Below are 22,523 nucleotides of genomic sequence, written 5' to 3' on the forward strand. Positions count from 1 at the left end.
TAGAATACATTTCAGAAAATAAAATAATTTTTTTATTTTCATTTCACTCAAAAAACTTTAGAGTACTTGTTTTTGTGCATTGTTTTGATTCGTATTTTGTTTCAATCCATCAACTACGGAGAAATATATTGATTTCAATTAAAAATATATTCCACGTGTCATGTACATTAGGATGACCCCAAAATGGAAGTTGCTCATGTTCCTTCCGAAAATGAAAATTCAGTTCATGTTAAGATCCCATTGGTCAGCTGGTCCTATTTTGATTAATTAACTTATTTTTTCAAAACTGATTTTCCACTCGATCTTGTATTGGCTATTTAATTAAGACATATACATACATTATGTATGTATTAAAAAAACCTTAAAAAAGGACATTTTTACCATTTGAACCCAGGACAAAGGCGGTATCTAAGAAGTTCGAATCATCTGATATTTTCCAAAAATATTAAAAATTCATACCCCTAATATATATATATATATATATATATATATATATATATATATATATATATATATGTATGTGTTCATCGATATATGTATGTATACAAGTGTACACATGTGTTTTCAATTGATTTGTGCCAATAGTTCACACTCTAATAATTTCGATAATTAAAAGCGAAATAAAAACAACATCAGATGAAATTGTATTTTGTACAAGATGGCAAATCTTTTGTGTAATTGATTTACTACATATTAGGGTGATCGACTTTGTGTTTCAAAGTCGTTTTTTAGTTTCACTACTGTCGTTTTTTCAAAATTTTGATTTTTAAATTTTCGAATAGATCGGAGTTTTGCTCAAATATGTACATGCGTTTTTTTAACGATATTTTTCATAAGAAAATTGGCGTTTATTATTAATTTAGTTCGAATTTGTTTTATATTTTATGAAGTATCCTTTTAAATAATTTTTTCCTTGCATTTAGAGAAATTTGTTTTATATTTTAAGAAAATATTTTTTCCTTGACATATCGAGACACTATTAAAAATGTTAAAGCTCTTAAAGAAAATAATCTAACCTTTCTTTTGTAATAAAACAAATACATCCATTTTGAAAAATATGGGAAAATTATGCTAAAAAGTTAAAAAAGTGAATTAAACTCGCATACCATTACGGGGCTATAAAGCCCTTAAAGGAAATTGTATAAGCTTTCTTCTGAGCAAAAAAAAAAAAAAAAACATTAAAAAAAATAAAACATATTTTTGAAAACAACGAAGAAAAGCTATCTGAACTTCTTTTTGTTAGGACCAATAGTGAAAAGTTACACTCATTTGAATAAAACCCTGTATGACCAAAATATCCAAATTTGACCCTTTGGTCACTTGACACAAAATTGCCCATGTATAAAATCGTTCCATTATTTCACTTCCCAGCAAAAAATATTTGATGTCATACTTTACATACTACATCTTAATCACATCTTAAAATGCGATTACATATTTTTCACTTTTATAAACCAAATATTTCCTTACAAATGAAACCCCAGTTAAAAGTGAGGAAAGAGATGTGGAAAAGTCATTACAAATAACATATTTGAAGTACATTAAGATTTGGTGAAAGAGTAATGAAATTTACATAAGCGTGTCATTAAGAGAATGTGTTTTATTTTTAAAATCCAAATATCGGATTTTTACTGCTTCTAAAAATAAGATTAGATGTAGTTCAAAGTTGCCAAAATGAACAACATCCCTCCAATGACACGCTAATGTAAAATTCATAGGTTTTAACCCGAATTTGAAGCACTTCGGGTTACTAGTTGTGATGAAAATTCTACATCTTTTTCCACACTTTTTTTGCTGGGTTAGGTCTCATACAACCGGATCCCTAAATAATGCTTTACAGCTGATAATTTTGTTAAATCTACAAATATTTCTACAAAAATCAGCAGATCTATAATTTTATGACAGTTAACCGTACCGCCGATTTTTGTATTGAATGGACCTCATTTGTCCCAAGCCCCCATACGAGGTATTTTTTCAGCAAATTATTTAAAAGTCCATAATTCATAATATAAGTTTAAATTGAGAAAATACGAATTCATATTGAAATTAAAAATTAAAGTTCAGAAATTTAAATTAATATTGAGAAAAACCTATTTGAAAATGAGAAATCCAAATTATTATTGCGAAATAATAAAATTAAATTAAGAAATGCAAATTAACATCGAGAAAAACAAACTGAAATTCAGAATTCCAACATTATATTAAGAAATTACAAATTGAAATTGAGAAATTAATATATCGAGGGACTATATTCAATAGTCTCTATCTAAAATAACGCAAGTTTTCGTTATATAAAAAGATTTTAAAATTTTGCATTATTTGCAAAATTATTCACAAAATTTATATCAGATAGAGCTTTTTTTCTACGAAAATTTTTTTACAACCTTCAGATTTGATTTAATATCAATAAATATTATATTTTATGAAATTTATTGAAGTAATATAAACCAAATTGTTGAAAAAGCAACAGATTATAAGATTTTTGTCCAAAATCAATGTTATATGGTTAAACACGGCTATAAAACTAATCAAATTAGTGTCATAATGAGCGATATCTCGATAACTATTAAACCGAATTGAAATATTTTTGTAGATTTAGTAAAAACACTTGTTTTGCAACAGAAAATTATCCAAAATAATAGAGTTTGAAGCAATTTTTGGATAAGATAGAGAGTTTTTCATTTACAATTTAGAATAGATAAGGTTTATATAAACGTACCTATATCCCATTATAAAATTTCATGATATTGGCATTTGAAAATTAAATTTTCAACGTTTTTACCGATCGCATCAGCGGGTTCCCGATTTTATTCACTTTTCTTTTATTCGCCTAAATTTTAACTTAACTTGAAACTTTTTTGTGAATTTAGGGATTTGTGATAACAAATTTAAAAATTTTATATACATATTTGATTCCGCAGAATTCAACAAAAAAGATTTTTGCCTCATTTAAAAAAAATTGATAAACAAATTTATGAATTTCTGAAAAGTAGACTAAACTTCTAATCCACCGATATATAAAACTTTTCACATGACATATTAAAGATTAAATAGTTCACATCTCATGGTAAAATTGTAAATTTGTACTAAAATTAAATAATACGTATACGTCACGTATCCAACACAATGATGATAAAACCAAGGGAGCCAATTTTACCATGAAATGTTAAATATTTCCTCCTTAATTTTACATGTGAAGAGGTTTTATATCTCAATGGATTGGAAAATAAGTATACTTTTCAGAAATTCTTTAAGAAATAATTTTTTAAAAAATATGGCAAAAAAAGTTTTTTTTGTATTTTTGCGAAAACAAATATTTTAAAATTTAAACAAACTATTTCATTGAGAAAATAAGTGAAAAAATGTAATATTTGTTATCACGAATCCCTCAATTCCCAAAAAAAATTTTGAAAAAATTCCAAAAAAATTTTTTTTTTTGGTGAATATGTGATCGAAAGGAACACAAACGAAGAAATAGAATAGTTTTAAAAATTTTACATACTAGAGATGTCCTCCTTTACGAACCTCTGGCTAAAACGTAAACTCATCAACATTTTCTCTTTAAGTATGTGAATTTCATTAGAATCGAACAAACCCTTTAGAAGTTACAGAATTATATCCATCTTTATTTATTTCTATACCACTGTGCATTCGAACATGATTATTAAAAAAATATAAATAATTTTTGGGTGAAAGTATAATAATTTTAAAGACATATCAGTTAGCAACAGTTTTAAAGACATATCAGTCGCTAAAATCGACGATTGAATTGTTCCCCAAGAAACAACTACTATTTTTGTTACGTTCGAGAACCTTGTTTTTTCAAATTTTCTTCTTAAAACTGGACATTTTTGAGTTAGCACTTTTTGAATATATAGATAATGTAAAAAAACTTGCAAAATTATTACCAAAGTATAAATTTCTCTCATTTCAAAAAAACGTGATATTTATACAAAACTTCATCGCGGTTGGTGCGGGAACTTTTTTCACGATATCGAAAACATAATATCATATTGCGTAACATACACCTCTACAAGGTATTGTTAAGGTATTTTCGATATTGCAAAAAGTTACAAACCTATTGTATAGCTACCACCAAAAATTTAATTATATAAAAAAACATTCGTCCCTACGCGGTCCAAAAATTCTTATTTTGTTTGAAAAAATAACACTGTTAGGATAATCTTAATAAGTTTTTGAATTAAATTCTAACTTTTTATAATACATTTTATTAAATCGGTCATTTACTACAATTTACTGGCATAATTGAAAATTCGGGTTTTTAAACTAAGGGCAACAAATATGTATCATTCTAAAGCCTTTCATACAGATTTATCAAATTTCAAATATGTATATTATTTTAGGTGTGAGATCGATTTTTTGTAGTAAAGGTAAAATTAAACTTATATTTTTACAAAAATTGTATAAATAAAAATTAAATTTCAGACATATAAAACTTTACTATTTTAATCTACACAGAAAAAAATAATACATAACTTGAATGAATTTTGTAACAATTTGTATGAATCGAACATGACTTTTTTCCCAAACCATTTTCATTCAAAAGAGTTCATAAAAAAAGTTCATATAATGTATGAATTTGTACATAAACGATTTTTTTTTGTTTTTTTTAATTATTTTCTTTGTTTTTCATAAAAAATATCCTTTAACTATTAATCTGTTTAATATTAATTATATATTAATTTTATATGATAAATAAATAAAAACATTAGAAAACAAAATATGAAATAAAAAACATTAACAAATATAGTTAAACATCCATACAATCCTACAATTTACGCGCATATTTCATTGTTTTCAATCTAAAAACCATAAAGAAATAAAAAAAATTCCAAAGAAAATTTCAAAGATTTGTATCAAATAGAAATACAATTTTTAATATTTAAGAAAAGGCTTCTAGATTATTTTTAAAAAATAAAAATGGAAAAATTCATACAATTTAAGAACTTATCCTTAAATATTATTAACTTTAGTCACTGAAAGCAGTTCATAATATTTATGCTGGAACTTTTTTCTGTGTAGTTTAATTTTTCAAGATCCTTGTTTTGTTTAAAAGTTATATAAAAAAATAGTAAAATGTCATTAACCATTCGAAGTAATTTTTTTCGAAATTACTTTTTTGGATTATGCTTGTAGTCTTGTAGTAAATGAGTGATTTTATAAAAAAAATCACATTTTGGTGGTGGGTACAAAAGCTTCAGCGTAGCCGAATTTAAAATTTTTAGATTTTATATATTACAATGTAATCAGTATTATATGGTGGAAGCATAAATAAAATTGTGAAAATAAATTGCAAAAAGTTTAATAATGTTATAAAATAAGTTTTAGTAAAAATCACAAAAATCAACACGTGATACCGCATATTGTCCAAACACAATTTTTAACAAAGTAAATCTATTAAGAAATACCAGTGAAATTGTGATACTTATTTTAATAAAAAACAAGTAAGAAATTATAGTTGGATTAACCGTCAATAATGTACCCCACATAAGTATGTTTAGAATAATGATTTATTCTTTATAGTAGAAAAATTAACATTTGTGTTGAATTTATACTTAAATTCGAAATATTTTAGAAATTTATTGAATTGGCGGGATTTATGTTTATAAAAAAAATCTTTTTATGTCGAACTTCATTTTAATACTAGTGCTTATAAGTGAGTTATGAGCTTTCGAGCCATTTTCTGAATGATATTTGTATTGTGATCAAATGAAAAAATTACAAAAATCTACAATCCTTTTAATTTTTTTCTCGATTCTAGAAATACGAGGCACAGGGTGATTTTCACAATAGGGCATGAGTCAGTGATTCGTTTATTAAAGTAAATCATTTCATCACTCTAATGGCACTTCAAAGCCAGTTATGAAGGCTACCTTATATGGGGAAGGATCAATTATGTACCGATCCTTATGATTTGGTAGATGTATCCTGGTTCTTACAAAACACGCTTATGTGGAATTTCTTCACAATAATGGTAAAGGATAAGGTCGAAGTTGGAATCATGGACTCATAGAAAATACTTTCTTATGTTAATGACGTTACCCAAAATATCGTATGCATTTTTTAGGTTTTTTATTTATTTTTAGTGGTTTAAATTCCGCGTCTAATGATGTACAAAATTGTTAAATTACCTTTAAATATTTTAATTTCCATAAAAAAAAAACTTAAAAATATAAAAAACATTGTGCACATTGTTTCACTTATATTTGATAAGTAAAAATTTGGTTTAAATTAAGATGAGAATGCTCTTAAAACCTACTTTTATTTTTCAAATCCGGCAATCAGTTTGAAAGTTATTTAAAAATAGTTAAATGCTCAAAACTATTTTTTTCATTCATGTATGTAGGTAAATGATTAAAGGTATTCACGTCACCATTTTAAATTGTGCGAATATGCTATTTCTTTTAATCAATATTGATATTTGAATAAAAAATAAGGAGTGCGTACGAAAAACATTGTGCAAACGCTGTATGTATATATCGTCACCTGAAACGTAAATCGATTTTATTGTTGATTCTAATGTATTGCACCAAAACAAATATCCAAAAAATTTGACTCATCCGACTAATATTAGCGATTTTATTAAAAAACAAAAGTAGGGATTTCTAAAAAACTTTCAAACATTAACTGCCTTATTCATAAACATTTATTAAAGGTTTATAGAACAAATTTTGTATGAAAATTTGATTTATAAACCTTGATAAAAGTTTTTGAATAAGACCTTAAAGGTAAAAAGAACAATTTATCCTCTTTTTATGTGTATATGTACATCATTGTGTACTATGTTAATAAATTATAGGTTTGACTAGACAATAGTCTAATATATAATCCATTTGTTTATATAATAATAATATAAATAATATATAATAATAATATAAATAATAATAATAATAATAATAATAATAATAATAATAATAATAAATTGTGCTGACAGAAACAAACTTTTAAATTTAAATTGTTTTTTGCTTCTCATATAAAATATTAAAAATGTTAGATAATCCGTTTGCGTTTTAGGTGACGATATGTACATATGTGTTTATAAGATAAATAACGTTATTCCGATAGTAAAAATAATACAAATAAATACGATTGCAAATACAAACATAAGAAATAATTTTACAAATAAAAAACTCTTACAGCCTTTAACTGATTAATTTCTTCCACATCACCAGCAAAGGATTTCATGTAGTCCAAAGTGCTAATAGACGAAGAAGACATTCGACGTAATTGATCTAAAAACAATAAGAAGACAAAAAAAAAAAAAAAAAACAAAAGCACAAAAAATAAAACCATAAATAAATAAATAATAATAAACCAAAATAAATGAAAATAAATACCAAGAGGGGAAGCCGAACTAATGGGCATGTGACTTAAAGAATCGGTGATTTTAGACAAATGACTTTCACTAGTTGTTATTGTTGTCGTTTCGCCTATGGTTGTTGTATTTGGACTATTGTTATTTTGTAAACTGGTTTGGCCTAATGTTGCGTTTACCGTAGCCGATGAGGAGTGGACCTCGGTTGAGTTTGCAGTTGATCCACTGCCTCCAACCGTTAAGGCCTGTAAGACAGCATTTGCATTAGCACTTCGAGCTGCCAAGACAGTACGTATCTTTGCAAATGCAGCTTGCAGGTCTAACTTTTCATCCGCCCAATCAATCGATTGGACATCGGCTTCGGCTAATAACAATGCGGCGGTATGTTGGGTTGGTGTTTGTTGTTGCTGTAGTAACTGTTGTTGACTCACCCTTTTATGATTGTCCGGCAGGTTCAAATAGCACTCATTATCGAAGCGGAATTGTGACTGGTTATTTTAATATTTTGAATTTTGTGCATGATTTGTTTGGCAAAAATAATAATAAAAAGGAACAAATACACAGATATTTTGAACGCATATTTGTTGGCGGTGAACATTTGGTATCAGCATATTCAGTGATGTACATTACAGAAGAGTGCAAAACAATTTTTGGTAACAAATTATGTTTGATTTATTGTAGAAAAAGAAGAAAGAAAAATAAGGGATTGTGTAAATTTTATATTTTTTTATTTTTTAACATTTAAAAAATTATATTTTTAATAGAATTGAAAAATGATTGAATTAATATAGAATTTACAAGATTTACAAAACAAAACAAAACATAAATTAATTTTACCTTATAACCTGGCCCAAGACGATGCATTGCGCAAATTTGTTGAGTAGTCAAAGCCTCACTAAATAAATATATAGCAGACATTTGACCACAAAAGACACGTTCTTCATCCAACTCGGGTGTAGCCCCTATATAACATTTGTCAAATGGCTAAAAAATAAGAAACGAAACCAAATATTTATGATTACCGAAACAAAAAATTTTTTTGTATTAAATATACTTACATCGTTTGTTGAGACAAACCACGCCATTTCAGTACTGGACGCTAATTGTCCATTAACCAGGCACTTTATTTCGCTTTTTGTCCAGCGGTTGTAAATGTACACAATTGCTATCATGTACCACTGTTTAGAAAAAAGTAAATATTTCATTATTAGACAAAGCAAAAACTTGTATCTATGTATGTATATTAGACCGACTCACAAAAATTGGTGATTGAGTTACCCCCTTAAAATATTCTCTGTTATGTAATATGATGTTAACCAAAATATTTTGGATTTAATATTGTCCGTTCGTGAGCTGGACAGTTTTCATGAAAATATCCTATGGGGGACACGATTTTTTATGTTCAACTCAATATTTTACCCAGCTTCAAAAAATATTTGTTTTGTTTTATGATGGTTCGCAAAATATATCGAATCCATCGATGGCCGTTCGTGAGCTGGACTGGTTACAAAAAAGACCCTTTTTATTATTTTTTTTAAATTTTGCAGTTTTTTCTTAAGCAAAATATGCAATATGTGGTATCATTTGAAAGGGATTTCAACTCCGCGTCTAAAGGTGTACACAATTTGCAAAATTATATATGACAATTATGAGGAGACTGTTATTTATGATTAACACATCATAGGATACGCCTTTAAAACACCTTTCAAATGATACCTCATGTTGAATATATTCTTTCAAAACTAAAATTAAAAAAAAAAAAATAATTCAAAAATACCTTTTCTAATTTTCGTCCAGCTCACGAACGGCCATAGCTAGACTTAAAATATTTTGCGAATCATCATAAAACAAAGTAAGGTAAATTTTGGGAGGGGTAACAAAAACAAGTTTGTAACAATGTAAATTACGGATGAAATTAGACTTAAATACCTTTCATGTCGACTTTATCTCAAAAACTAGAGCTAACGGAAGTGTTATTTAGTTAACTACCCAATAAACCAAACGATATTATAACGATATCACTTCGGTGATAAATGGTACCTTCCTTATGATATGGTTTTCCAAGAAATTATGGTATCGTTTTCGCTATCATAACTTCGAAAAACAACGATAGTAAAGTCGCCTTTCCTCAGATTTATTTCTAAATACTACTTAGTACATAAAGTTATATTTTCTTTGTTTTTTATTAATGTTAACTAGTTGATGAAAAAGTCGGCTTTTTATGTATTTACAGTTAGTTGAGTTGTTGGTAGGTTATATGCAAATATGTATATATGTCTATGAACACGTATTTTAACATACATACATACCTTTCTAGGTTGGAATTCATATTTTACACAATGTTGAAATCCTTTGCCCTTAACTTTCATTGAGGTTAGTACCAGGCAATTGCCAACAAAGTGGGCGGAATATCCAACACCTTTTGATGTCTTAAAACTGTGAAAAAAAAAAAATATAATGAAATGAAAGATATTACAAATACGTTCATTGTATGACAACGAACTTACTAATTACAATTAACTAAAAATGTAACAAATTGGAAAGAAAATGCTTACCAATAGAGGTAGGGTTTCTCACGTTCAATATTCACAGAATTAATAGGATCCAAACGAAACCATGTTGTAAATGTAAAACCGTTCTCATATGGCCATTTAGCCAATGGTGGTAGAACCATTGCCTGTAATCGTCAAAATAGATAAATTAAATCGAATAATATATTATAATTTATATTATAAAATAAAATCAAGCTAACATAGAAATAGCACTTACAGATCCTTTACGTCCTGGGAAGCTAAAAAATACGTCCGGACCATTGCGATGAGGCATTTGTCTTAAAACATTTAACAGCTTTGCCGAGTGTCGAGGCCATTTACCATTTACAGCTTTCATCGTACCAAACAGTAATTTTAGTTCTTTAACAGTAATACTATAACTCGCCAAAACACCCAACATTTCGATAAGAAGATCTAAAAAGAAACGTAAAAAAAACATTTCAGTTTCTTGGTGTTTAAATTTTATGCAATAAAATGCTGAAACAAGCTTATTCGCAACACTTTTGCGAATCTCTTGTAGCAATGTCTCTAAAATTGAATAAATTTTAACTATATTTCTCGTATATTTTTTCATTTCTTAAATATTTTGATTTTTATTTATACATTTGGTGACAAATGATTGGCCATAAATAGCCCGTAAGATTGGAATCTTAAAAACTAAAAATTGTCAACAATATTGGTCATAAATAGAAAACTAAAAAAAATATATATATTAAAAATGTTCGATGTACAGGTTCTAAAATTAATCTGTAGTGGAAAATTGAAGAGAGTTATATTTATATACAATTTTATTTTGCGAGGCACCCTCATAATATTTTTACATATACATATGTTTGTATAAATATACTTTGTCAGTTTTCTCACGTCTAAATACTATCGAAACGGAAGTTTGTATAAATTTCATTTTCTTTTTTACTTTTCCTTGCCACACAGCATCCCGATAGAAATTACAACACATGAAGAAGTTAATTAACCTTTACGTTTGCTAACCGAATTTAAGCAGATGTTTTTTTTCAAACTGTTATCTATAAAAATTTATCTTAATGTAAGAGATTTTTATAAGTTTTTCCTCGATTTCTTTGGTTCTTTCGTTGGTTGGTGGATATATTTTAAGTTTTTCCTGCTCTTGTTTCTTATTTTTATCAGACATCTTCCAATGTTGATTGTGTGCTCATTAGGCTTTATTAATTGTGCACGTGTTGACTGCATAATGAATTTATCCACATGAGTTCAAAAATAGAAAAGAAATCACACAGTTGAGTGAATAATCTTCTTCAAGTATATTCTGATTAAAGGAGCAGTTGGATTACTTACAGCAATCATTCTTCTTTTTGATATTTTTAAATGAATAGCATCTAGTGAAGAAAATAATAATATGTGTATTACAGATATATTATCTACAATATAAGTAAGTATGTGGTATTTCGAACAAACCAACTTTTGTCTTCTTGCTAGAAAGATATAATGAAAAAAGTAACCGACGTAAGCTGAAGGTTTTATAAGTTGCTAATGTAATCGGATTGTTTTCCATACCTAATCATTAGCCCACCGATAGCCAAAAAACATTTATCAAATTATATCCAGTAGTCCTTACTTAATATAGAACGTAATAAAAATATTTCAAAAATTTATAATTGATTTATTTCATATTTTATTTATTATATATTTTATTTAAAGTTAAAATAATCCAAAATTCCGTTTTAAACTGAAACTCAAAAATTTAGGCAAAATAAGCCAAATATTTTAAATACTCGTGAACAAATTCGATTCTAGGAGCTTTTTTCTCTAAAAATGTTTTTTTTTTTTTTTTGAAACTTAGTACACATAATTTTTTAATTTTTAAAATAAATCCAAAACAAGTTTCTTGAACATACAAATTAATGCCGGAACCAAAGATCCTATCAAAATCAAAGAATTAATAATTTAAATGAGTAATGAAGGAACATTTTTTGTTTGTCTTCTGTATAATGTATTGTAGAAATGCACAAAATAACCGGGAAAATTAGTAACGTCTACATATAGAGGCCGCGGAAATTTGAACCGATATGAGACATGATTTAGGAGTTAGTGTCATTGAAATAGCTAAGCACAAACTATACAAAATTTTCATCGTCTGAATCAATATAAGGCATGTGTTCCACCTAAGTGTTTATTTCTGTAAAGAATGTGAGGATCGCTTGAAGTATCCCAATATTACGCAAACAAAGCGGAATACAACTGGAAAACTATATTTTCTTACAGATGAAAGTAAATGCAACATTTTCGGATCAAAAAGCCGAAATTTGTGTGGCGTAAACAAAAACAAGTAGAGTATAATGTCTGTAGGATGTTTCGGAAACATCATATTCGTGGAAGGACATTGGATAATATAATTAATTAAATATTTTTAAACAACATTTGGAAGCCAATGCTGTAAAATTAGGCATATGAGACGATTGTTCGTTTATGATAACCATCCAAACCGCTCGTCGAAATTTTAGAGCGAATGGTTACGTGACAACGTAAAAGAAGAACTTCCTACCCTTCTCCGAGTCGGGATCTAAATCCCATAAAACACATATGGGGAATTTATAAGAAAAAAAATAGCTAATATAGAATTAATTATTACCTAATTTAAGACACGTTTAAGTTCTAAGCATTATGATGTACGGGAAATTTTTTGAGTTAGATTATAGAGGTGTTGCAATTAAGAAACAATTTACAAAAGCATAGAGCATTATTTTAAAATTTTCCAATTAAAAATTTTATTAGGACAGTATCTTTTTTATCTTACGATAAAAAACTAATTTTTTGTATATCGGACAAATATTTTAGAAAATATTACAAAATATGTTTTTAAATACATGTTGTACGACAATTGTTAGTGTCAGTGTAAATATGTATGTACCCAGCAAAAACTTGCATTCAAAAGTAATGAGTTAAAATGCTTAAAAAAGCCGCTATTACATATTCATTAACATTTTAACTCATTATTTTAACACGGTGATTGAAGGCAAATACTTTCCACGCTCGCTTACAAATTACTACTTACAAATAAGGAGTTAAAAAGTTGTTTTAAAAACAACCAAAAATTGCTCAACTCACTCTGCATGGATAGCAAAATCGTGTTTTTGTTACCCCTCTCAAAATTTACCTTGCATTGTTTTATGATAATTCCCAAAATATTTTAAGTCTAGCGATGGCGGTTCGTGAGCTGGACCAAATTTAAAAAGGTTGTTTTGAACCATTTTTTTGATATTTTAGGTTTGTTTTGAAACAATGTATTAAAAATGTGGTATCACTTGAAAGTGTTTTTAAAACCGCGTCCAATGATGTATTAATCTTAAATAATCGCACACTGGGTCAGAGATCCCATTTTTTGGCAAAAAGTCCATATTAGGTAGAGAAGAAAAAATGTTATATATAATTTAAGTCTGGGGACTTTAAGCTTTACACTAGTAAAATTTTGTATCATTGTGGGTCACCGTTTACAAATGACATGAGGTCAAAGTCAAATTTTCATATTTTTGTGATTATAATTTATATTTCAAAAATATTATATAATATTTACATGAGTCAAAAATATTTACATGAAATGATAGTTAATTAAACAGATGGAACTGGTGCTTAAAATAAAAATGAAAATTATTAGTAATTTGAAGATAATTATTGAAAATTTGTTATTTAAACCTTTTAAATATGAATTTTTTTCAAAAACTTTAAGTTTCAAAACCTAGTGCCAAGCAATGTCAGAGGATATTTTAATGGTTATTGCACAAATCGACGCCTTGATATGTTCTCTGTCCTGAATTTTGCGACCGTTCGTAAACTTAAGAGTTATTGCCGATAATATAAAAAAAAAAAAAATAAATTATGGTTGTTATTAATATACATACATACATACATACATACATACATACATACATACATACATACATACATACATACATACATACATACATACATACATACATACATACATACATACATACATACATACATACATACATACATACATACATACATACATACATACATACATACATACATACATACATACATACATACATACATACATACATACATACATACATACATACATACATACATACATACATACATACATACATACATACATACATACATACATACATACATACATACATACATACATACATACATACATACGTAAATACATACGTAAATAAAATTTATTCACATTTTTAAAATTTTATACACCGTTACAAAATATTGTAAAATTTAAAAAAATAACTAAAAAAGGACTTTTTGTATCCGGTCCAGCTCACGAACGGCCATCGTTATTTTAATGTTTGTATTAAACATTAAAGAAAATATATATGTAAGTACACAGAAAAAAAAATACATAACTTGAATGAATTTTGTAATAAATTGTATGAATCGAACATGACCTTTTTTCCCAAACCATTTTCATTCAAAATATTAAAAGTTCATAGGATGTATTAATTTGTACATGACGTTTTTTTCTGCAATATTCATGAAAAAATTGCTAACTATTATCTACTAATCTGTTTCCATATTTAGTAGATGGTAATCCTCTATTAGCGAATTTTGTATAATAAAAAAATAGAAATAGATGTCTGAACTCCTTTGGACAATTTTTGCTTAGTTTTTAACCCGTTAGTTTTAGACACTAATGAACAAAATGAAACCCATCCAAGCGAAATTCATATTTTTTGGGCACCTCTAATGTACATATGTCGCTCAAATCTTTAAGAGTGGAATTAGTGGTTCCAGTATGGTGTGGCATATATTTTCATTTACTGTTTGTAATTTATTTAAAATGAGTATAACAATATAACCTAATTACGCAGATTTAGTTCATATTTTGTATTCTCTGAAAATGCATAATGTTTCCTTCTATTCCAATGCATATGTACGTTGGCAGTTAATTACGACACAAAATCATGTAGTATAATAAAATAATTTCAAAATAATCTAAGGAATGTAGAGAAACAAATCTTTTATTTTCATGTCGTAAACAAAAGTAAAACATGTACCTATAAAGTATCAATAAAGAAATTTTATCAAATTATCATAATCTATTATACACATATGTATGCACATATTGCTAATGTACTACAAGACTGGCATAATTAAAAATTAAACGAGATTCATATATTTTACTATTTCTTCCCTAATAGTGGAATTTGTTCCTCATCCGAATTTTAACTAAATACATATTTACTTTTCAAATTGTATGTAAATAAAAACATGAGTTTTAGTTTTGACGTTTACAATAAAAAATCACTCTCACACCGAACATACATATATTTGTTATAATAATAAAGATTTTTGAAAATAGATAAAACTACTTTAAAACGGCCCATATTTTGTAATAATCTGAAATACAAAAAAAAAAAAAAATAAAGTACGTTTTTATTGTCTATTTTATATTGTTGTTTTACTTTTAATTTACATGAGTATTGTATATATACAACATATATTTGTGACTTCATTTAATATTAGTGTATGTATGTACACATGTTTTTTCGTGTATATCATCTGGCTATAAAGGGTGCTTGTAAACGAAGATGTCAAAATTTTAATACCACCTGCTCCATTGTCTTTTGTTGGTTAGAGTGACATGTTGACGTGTTCGTTTGTAATCCAATCAAAGTGTCTGCTTGTCTGTTCGCCGGTTATTGGATTTTAATTTATTATTTATATTTAAACAAAATCTTATCTTCTAGAGAAATTGTCTTTTCAACATGGTATAATAATAATAATAATATAATATTAATATACCATTATTATCGATGAACAAATAACAAATAGGACTTTTTCCTAATATATTTACTAAAAACGAATTTTAAAACAATATAATTCGAATGACATAATTTTTACCCTCCTATTCCAATTCCCGTTATCCAATTTGACTAAAATTTTAAACCCATTTGAGCAAAATCGATATTTTTGGACACTACTAATTTACATAGTACATATGTACATTCTTACATTCATCTTTACACGACTAAACTGTTCTTCATTAGATTATGTACTACCCACATATCCAAACATATCTTTGCCCACTAAACTATATTGGTTCGAGTAAGTTTATTCATGCTCGTTTGTATTCTTCCATATACATATGTATGTATGTATGTATATGTACATATGTATGTTTGCACATACAACAATCTACTGTAGTAGTTAGTTAATTATATCCTTTTTGTTTTATTATTATTTTATGTTTTTGTCATCCAAATATGGGCATCCGTATGAGTATATGACTTAAGTTCACGACACTTTATGAACATTTAACACCCTTTAGAAATATGTACATACATACACACATATTTACACATCAATTTAAGTGTAGAGAAGACGGTTAATGTTTCAAGTTGTTGCGTGGATTTGTCAATTGAGAGTTTATTGTAAATAAATTGAGTTGAGTGTCATGGTCCTTTTACTTGTTTTTTATATTTTTATTTATACTTGTTATTTGTGTTCTTGAGTCACGTTTAGGTGACGTGCTTGTAAGAAGAGTTCCTTGCTTAACTTTTATAAGGAGAGCATGTTCATCTTTATAAAATACAAACATTTATTTTCATCGAAAAAAACTCCTTGCAGTATGTGTGTTAAAATTGTTACTTTGACTTGACATTGTTTAATACTCGCACATAATAAATTGACAACAATTGCCCTTTCTTATTTTATAAAATTTTATAACATATTTCTATAATCGATGCTGACACTGAGAACGAGAGGTTAATAAATAGTAAAATAAGCCATTTATAACATTGAAAGGCATTAAATTTTATCAATGGTTTCTAATATCCTGGACTATATTCGTTTCTAGTAATTAATCGAAAATGTTTCTCATTCCCGGGAAATGTATTAAATATTTCAATAAACGATAAATTAAAGAATGTTATTTATAATTATAATATACACGATCTCTATTATAATTTAAAATAATTTGCAGGTGGTTTAAAACAGACATCAGCTGTCAAACTTCCATCTGCTATTATTCCATCTGCTGATATTTTGTAGCGAAATCTAGATTAAATCGTTAAAAAAAATTTCGAAATTTCCTGAAAATTATTTTCCGGAATTGACTAAACCTAAATTTTTCCAACTAAATTCCATATTTTTATATGTATGTTTGTACATTTCTTATTAAAAATAACAAATGTTGCAAAAAAAAAGACATCATTTGACCCATGCACTTTGGTTCAGACGACCACTTTGCCAATATTGTAGGCCATACTTCGAAGCAACAAAAACTGCATTTTGTTTCCATCAACGTTAAATAACTCTTTGATAACAAGCCACTAGAGTTGCTTTTTTCATTAAAAAAATAAAACTAATACTTTTTTAATATTCCAAAATTTTGGGAATATGGTTAAATATGGGAGATTAAAAATTTTATGTTGGATAGTAATTTATAACTATAATATTGCATTACAGTGGGACCTCGATTTTCCGTAATGGTCGGGACCGGAAGCATTCTGTATAGGGTAATTCCAAAATAAATCGACCAAAAAACGATGTCTTAAATTTTTGTCCGCTTCGATTTTTTTCAAATCAAGAGCATATATTCTACTCCTTAATGCGGTTTCTATGGCGTACAAATTAGATCCCTAACCCATTCGGTTCATATTTTTTGGGTCTCTAAAGTAGGGCATCTCGGGTATTTTTGTTCAAAATTAGAAATGTTGACGACTGAATAACTTTGGAACCATTTATCCGATTTTAACAAATGATGTTTCATTCGACAGGACTTCGATTACTCATTTTTGACATTTCATTAAAATTACATGAAGTCCTGGCACAAGGACCATATAGTGAAAAATGTCCTTTATCCTTGAATATCTTAAAAAAGGATTTTTTGTTTTTCTTAATTTTTTTATGATAAATAGACAAAATTATTGTTATTGCTATGTAAAAATTTTAGAAAGGGATCTCAATGGGTTTGGAAGTTATAGGAGTTTTTATTTGGCTACATTTACTATTTCCATAGTAAATGAGTGCTTTTTATACATTTTAACACATTTATAGTCTAATAAATTACCACAGACCATCAAATTAATGTTATAAATATGATGGTGAATAATATATGAAATCATGTCTTATATAATTGAAATATTGGAACAAAATATACTTTTTTTAAGATATTCAAGGATAGAGGACATTTTCCACTATATGGTCCTTGTGCCAGGACTTCATGTAATTTTAATGAAATGTCAAAAACGAGTAATCGAAGTCCTGTCGAATGAAACATCATTTGTTCGGATAACTGGTTCCAAAGTTATTCAGTCGTCAACATTTCTAATTTTGAACAAAAGTACCCGACATGCCAAAATTTAGAGACCCATACCATATGAACCGTATAAGCTAAGGATCCAATTTATACGCCATAGAAACCGCAATTAGGAGTAGAATATATGTTTCGAGTTATAACTCGAAAAGTTTGAAATTTTGAAAGGGTTGAAAATTTGAAGTGGTCGAAATGTCTGTGGAATTACCCTATAATCGATTTTCCCGGTTAATTGAGAGCCAAACTTGGCTAATTTTTTAATAGAAATTTTTATTAATAAATGTATTAAATTTCTGTAAAAAGTTAAATTTCTTAACTATGTAAATAACCATATTTTTTGTCATTACACTTAAATTTTATGCAAAATATATATAGAATACCATAAAAATATTTTTGGCCACAGTTGTCGTCTGAAATAAAATTGTTTATTTATAAACCAATTTTAAAAGTCAAAGTATTTAAAAGTCTGTTCTAAATGTACATATATCAAGAAAATTGTTCTTACCAGCCACAACTGTTTCCGAACGTTGTAGACGCACGAGGACATGCTCGATGAGGCCAACATCTGTACAGGCTTGTAAATTGCGAACACTTTTACGTAAAATTGCAATGAAGACACTCCATATTTCCGCCTGAAAATTAAACAAAAATAATAATTTTAAAAAGTACAATACAATAAAAATTTGGAATATTTGAAATAAAACAAATACACATTTATACATATTTTGTACGAGTACGAGTTTCTCATACAAAATTTAAGCCTGCCTTACTGAATCAGGGAGTAACACAGAAACTAGATAATTTTGCATATACATATTTACCTATCCAAGAAGAAATAAATGTAAACATTATTTTTTTACAAATAAAAAAAACAACAAAAAAACCCCTGTGGTGTTAAGAAATATTTCTTTCGTTAACATTTTCTTTATGTGAATTCTATTAAATTAACAAAAAATAAGCATTTACTCCCATTGTGATTTTCACTGTGTGCTAAGGTTTTTTAGTTAAAAACAACACAAAACACCGACAATCAGTACTAATATAATTTACTGCCAATGTGAATTAGTATGTATTAAATTTTACTCCCATGGTATGCAGACCACTTTTTCGTTCATTATTTCTTTACCCCATTTTTCATATTAAAATAAAAAATTCAAATTACATTCAAAAGTTATATTACAAATTTTATATTACAGGGGCAGGTCTAATGTACACAAATTTGAGTTTCCATGTATTAATGATTGTGTGCTTACCACATACATGCATAGACCTATACATATGTATATACACAAGTAGAATGTACATATGTACTTACATGTAAATAAGTTCTTTTCATATTTTCACTGGCATATAGGGATAATAACCGATATGTAAACAAGAACATTAATGATATTTGCTTATGCGATACAGTGCTAAAATACACAAAAACAGAAGGACAAAGACATACAGACATACAACGACAGACATACACAGACAGACATACAGACAGACACAGACAGACGACAGACAGACATACAGACTAAACATACATACAGACATACAGACAGACAGACATACAGACATACATACAGACAGAATACATACATACATACATACATACATACATACATACATACATACATACATACATACATACATACATACATACATACATACATACATACATACATACATACATACATACATACATACATACATACATATGTACATTAGAGTGTCCCGAGGAACAGCCTTTTTAAGAATTTCATGTAGGTATACCACTTAATCGATACGTGTTAATGTACTGAACACAAGAAAAATAAAAATTATTTTGTTTGGAATGGTCCTCAGTTCCCTACCAGCGATTGAAAATCCTGACCTTCAGTATAATTTTTGAAAAATAAAATATTTTCGATTTTTTCGAAATGGGTCTAAAAAATTCCATAATTTTGAGCTGATTACGGGAAAAATAATTTCCAAATTTCTGTAGAATATTTTTGGTCCACAAAATTTGGAGAGGCATATTGTTTTCGGATTTTATGGAAATGGGTGTCAAAATTGTCGTAATTTTTAGGTCATACTGAAAAATATTTAAAAAATAGTTTGGCATTTGGTTTAGTCCGTTTTAGAATTTTTTGAGATTTATATGCCTCTTATAAAACAAAATACTCTAATTAAAATTTTATTTATTTTTCCCGCAATAAGCTCAAAATTACGGAATTTTTTACACCCAATTCGAATAGATTGCAGAAATTTTTTGAACATATTGTACTGAGATTAAGATTTTCGATCACAGGTAGGGAACTGAGGACCTTTTAAAAAAAGTTTTTTATTTTTCTCGTATTTAGTACATTGAAACGCATCGTTTTAGAGGTATTCCTCCTAAAAAATGGTCCACGGGACACCCTAATGTACATTAGGGTATAACTAATTTTGACGAAATTTTTGGCATACCACCAAGTGATGGCCAATGCATATTGCATAAGCAATGAATATAATTTGTTGGACCATAATACAGTGGTTTTTAATTTTATAATTCTCTATTCGACTATGCTATGCCAATTCTGTTATTAGCAGCAAACGTCTATAGTTATATCCCTAATGTACATATATACATACATATGTACATATGTTTATTCCTACTAGTATGTATAGAAAAAAAAGTATTATGCAAGTGTAAATCGTATAATTTTTGATATGTGTCTAGAACTGCTTATTCGCTTTATATTAAGAAAACACAAAAATGTATTGGTCTGAAACATATTTTTATTGAAAGTAGATAAATGAAGCTAAGAATTTGAAACACGAAGAAAGAATTATGAAATGACACAATATTACTAGTCATAAAGCTATCAAAAAATCTTATTTGTGTAACTATTCTCTTAGGCTCTGCTGAAGGAAGTTGCCTTGCTTCCTTGATTGCCTTGACCTACAACAACATAACAACAGATATTTTATTAGTTTTACGCCAACGACAGTTCCCAATAAAGCTGTCAGTCTCTATAACTATAAATAAAGCGCAGAGTCAGACGATAGAACAGGTTCATGGTCGAAAATAACTAACGATATGCAAAAAAAAACTTGAACTAAAATGTAGGAAATTTAATTGTAAACATCTAAAATCGTAGGAATCACAATAAGCTAAATAATTGTAAACAAGTAAGAAAATTTATATTCGCCTTTGCCGAATCTTATATACCCTTCACCATAGTGTTTTTAGAAAAGATTAATTTTATAAAATTTCAATTTATGTATTAAAAAAAAAAAAAACGAAAAACAAAATACACAAAACAATGAAACCAAGTTTTTTTAACCAACACACATTCATTTTTTTCCAATACTATGTTGTTGTTGCTTTTTTTATCAAAGCATGCAAAGAATAAAAACAACGTACAACCAGAAAATACGGAAGGATTTTGCTGATTTTAAGTAGAAAACTTCTCGAAAGCATGTCTGACAGAATTATTGAAGATTTGGATCCCGAAGATATCTGGGGTCTTAAGAAAATTGATTTCAAAACACACAGACAAACGGACATGGCTTAATCTACTCCGCTATCTATAAGGATCCAGAATATATGTGTATACTTTATTGGGTCAGAAAGCTTTTAACATTCTGTTGATTTAGTGTTGTTATTGGTGTCATGATCTCAACTCTAAAAAAAATCTGTGACCATCTGCATCTAATTGGCTCAACCCCTGCCAGTATATATATGTATGGATGTACATATATTCTTTTAAGTTATGTTGAAAGGATAATTTAAAGTTATGTGTAATGTAAATCTTGTTTGCCAAATGAAATTTCTTGATTTTCGATTACCCACTTTTTTATAGGTACAGAAAGCAATTGTGGTGTGAAATAATCAACCACTAAATATAATGTCTGGCTTATAATTTAACCAGTTCACCCTTTTCGACAAACTAAAAAGCCAAATTTAACCCTGATTATGAAAGCCAATAATTTTTTCATCAAATATTTCCTTTTTTATATGACCACTTTTTTATGGGCATTTTATTGCACGTGTTGTTATTAAATTTATTATCACTTGCTTTCCAAACTCAGAAGCTGTTTCTAGTCGTTTCTATAGTTTCTTCGCATATTATATATGTATGTATGTATGTATGTATGTATGTATGTATGTATGTATGTATGTATGTATGTATGTATGTATGTATGTATGTATGTATGTATGTATGTATGTATGTATGTATGTATGTATGTATGTATGTATGTATGTATGTATGTATGTATGTATGTATGTATGTATGTATGTATGTATGTATGTATGTATGTATGTATGTATGTATGTATGTATGTATGTATGTATGTATGTATGTATGTATGTATGTATGTATGTATGTATGTATGTATGTAT

General features: G+C 27.6%; 1 protein-coding gene across 10 annotated transcripts in view; it reads right to left on the reverse strand.

The window, feature by feature from the left end:
* LOC119606704 (neurobeachin) overlaps nucleotides 1–22,523 on the reverse strand; it is a 99,817-nt gene that overhangs the window by 48,160 nt on the left and 29,134 nt on the right. For 7 of the 10 annotated variants that reach the window (XM_037960295.1, XM_037960285.1, XM_037960278.1 and 4 more), the window contains exons 3-10: nucleotides 18,675–18,801; nucleotides 10,106–10,302; nucleotides 9,892–10,013; nucleotides 9,646–9,772; nucleotides 8,395–8,514; nucleotides 8,174–8,320; nucleotides 7,359–7,824; nucleotides 7,159–7,253 (exon numbers count right to left, since the gene is read on the reverse strand). In XM_037960295.1, the coding sequence (XP_037816223.1) occupies nucleotides 7,159–7,253; nucleotides 7,359–7,824; nucleotides 8,174–8,320; nucleotides 8,395–8,514; nucleotides 9,646–9,772; nucleotides 9,892–10,013; nucleotides 10,106–10,302; nucleotides 18,675–18,801 (1,401 nt within the window). The remainder of the gene's footprint in view (nucleotides 1–7,158; nucleotides 7,254–7,358; nucleotides 7,825–8,173; nucleotides 8,321–8,394; nucleotides 8,515–9,645; nucleotides 9,773–9,891; nucleotides 10,014–10,105; nucleotides 10,303–18,674; nucleotides 18,802–22,523) is intronic. The other 3 variants (XM_037960314.1, XM_037960311.1, XM_037960310.1) reach the window with 1 other exon arrangement.

The sequence above is a fragment of the Lucilia sericata genome, unplaced genomic scaffold (genome assembly GCF_015586225.1).
Source record: "Lucilia sericata isolate MDLA Ls3-8-SP2 unplaced genomic scaffold, ASM1558622v1 Contig000018F_arrow, whole genome shotgun sequence".
In the NCBI taxonomy this organism is placed as follows: domain Eukaryota; kingdom Metazoa; phylum Arthropoda; class Insecta; order Diptera; family Calliphoridae; genus Lucilia; species Lucilia sericata.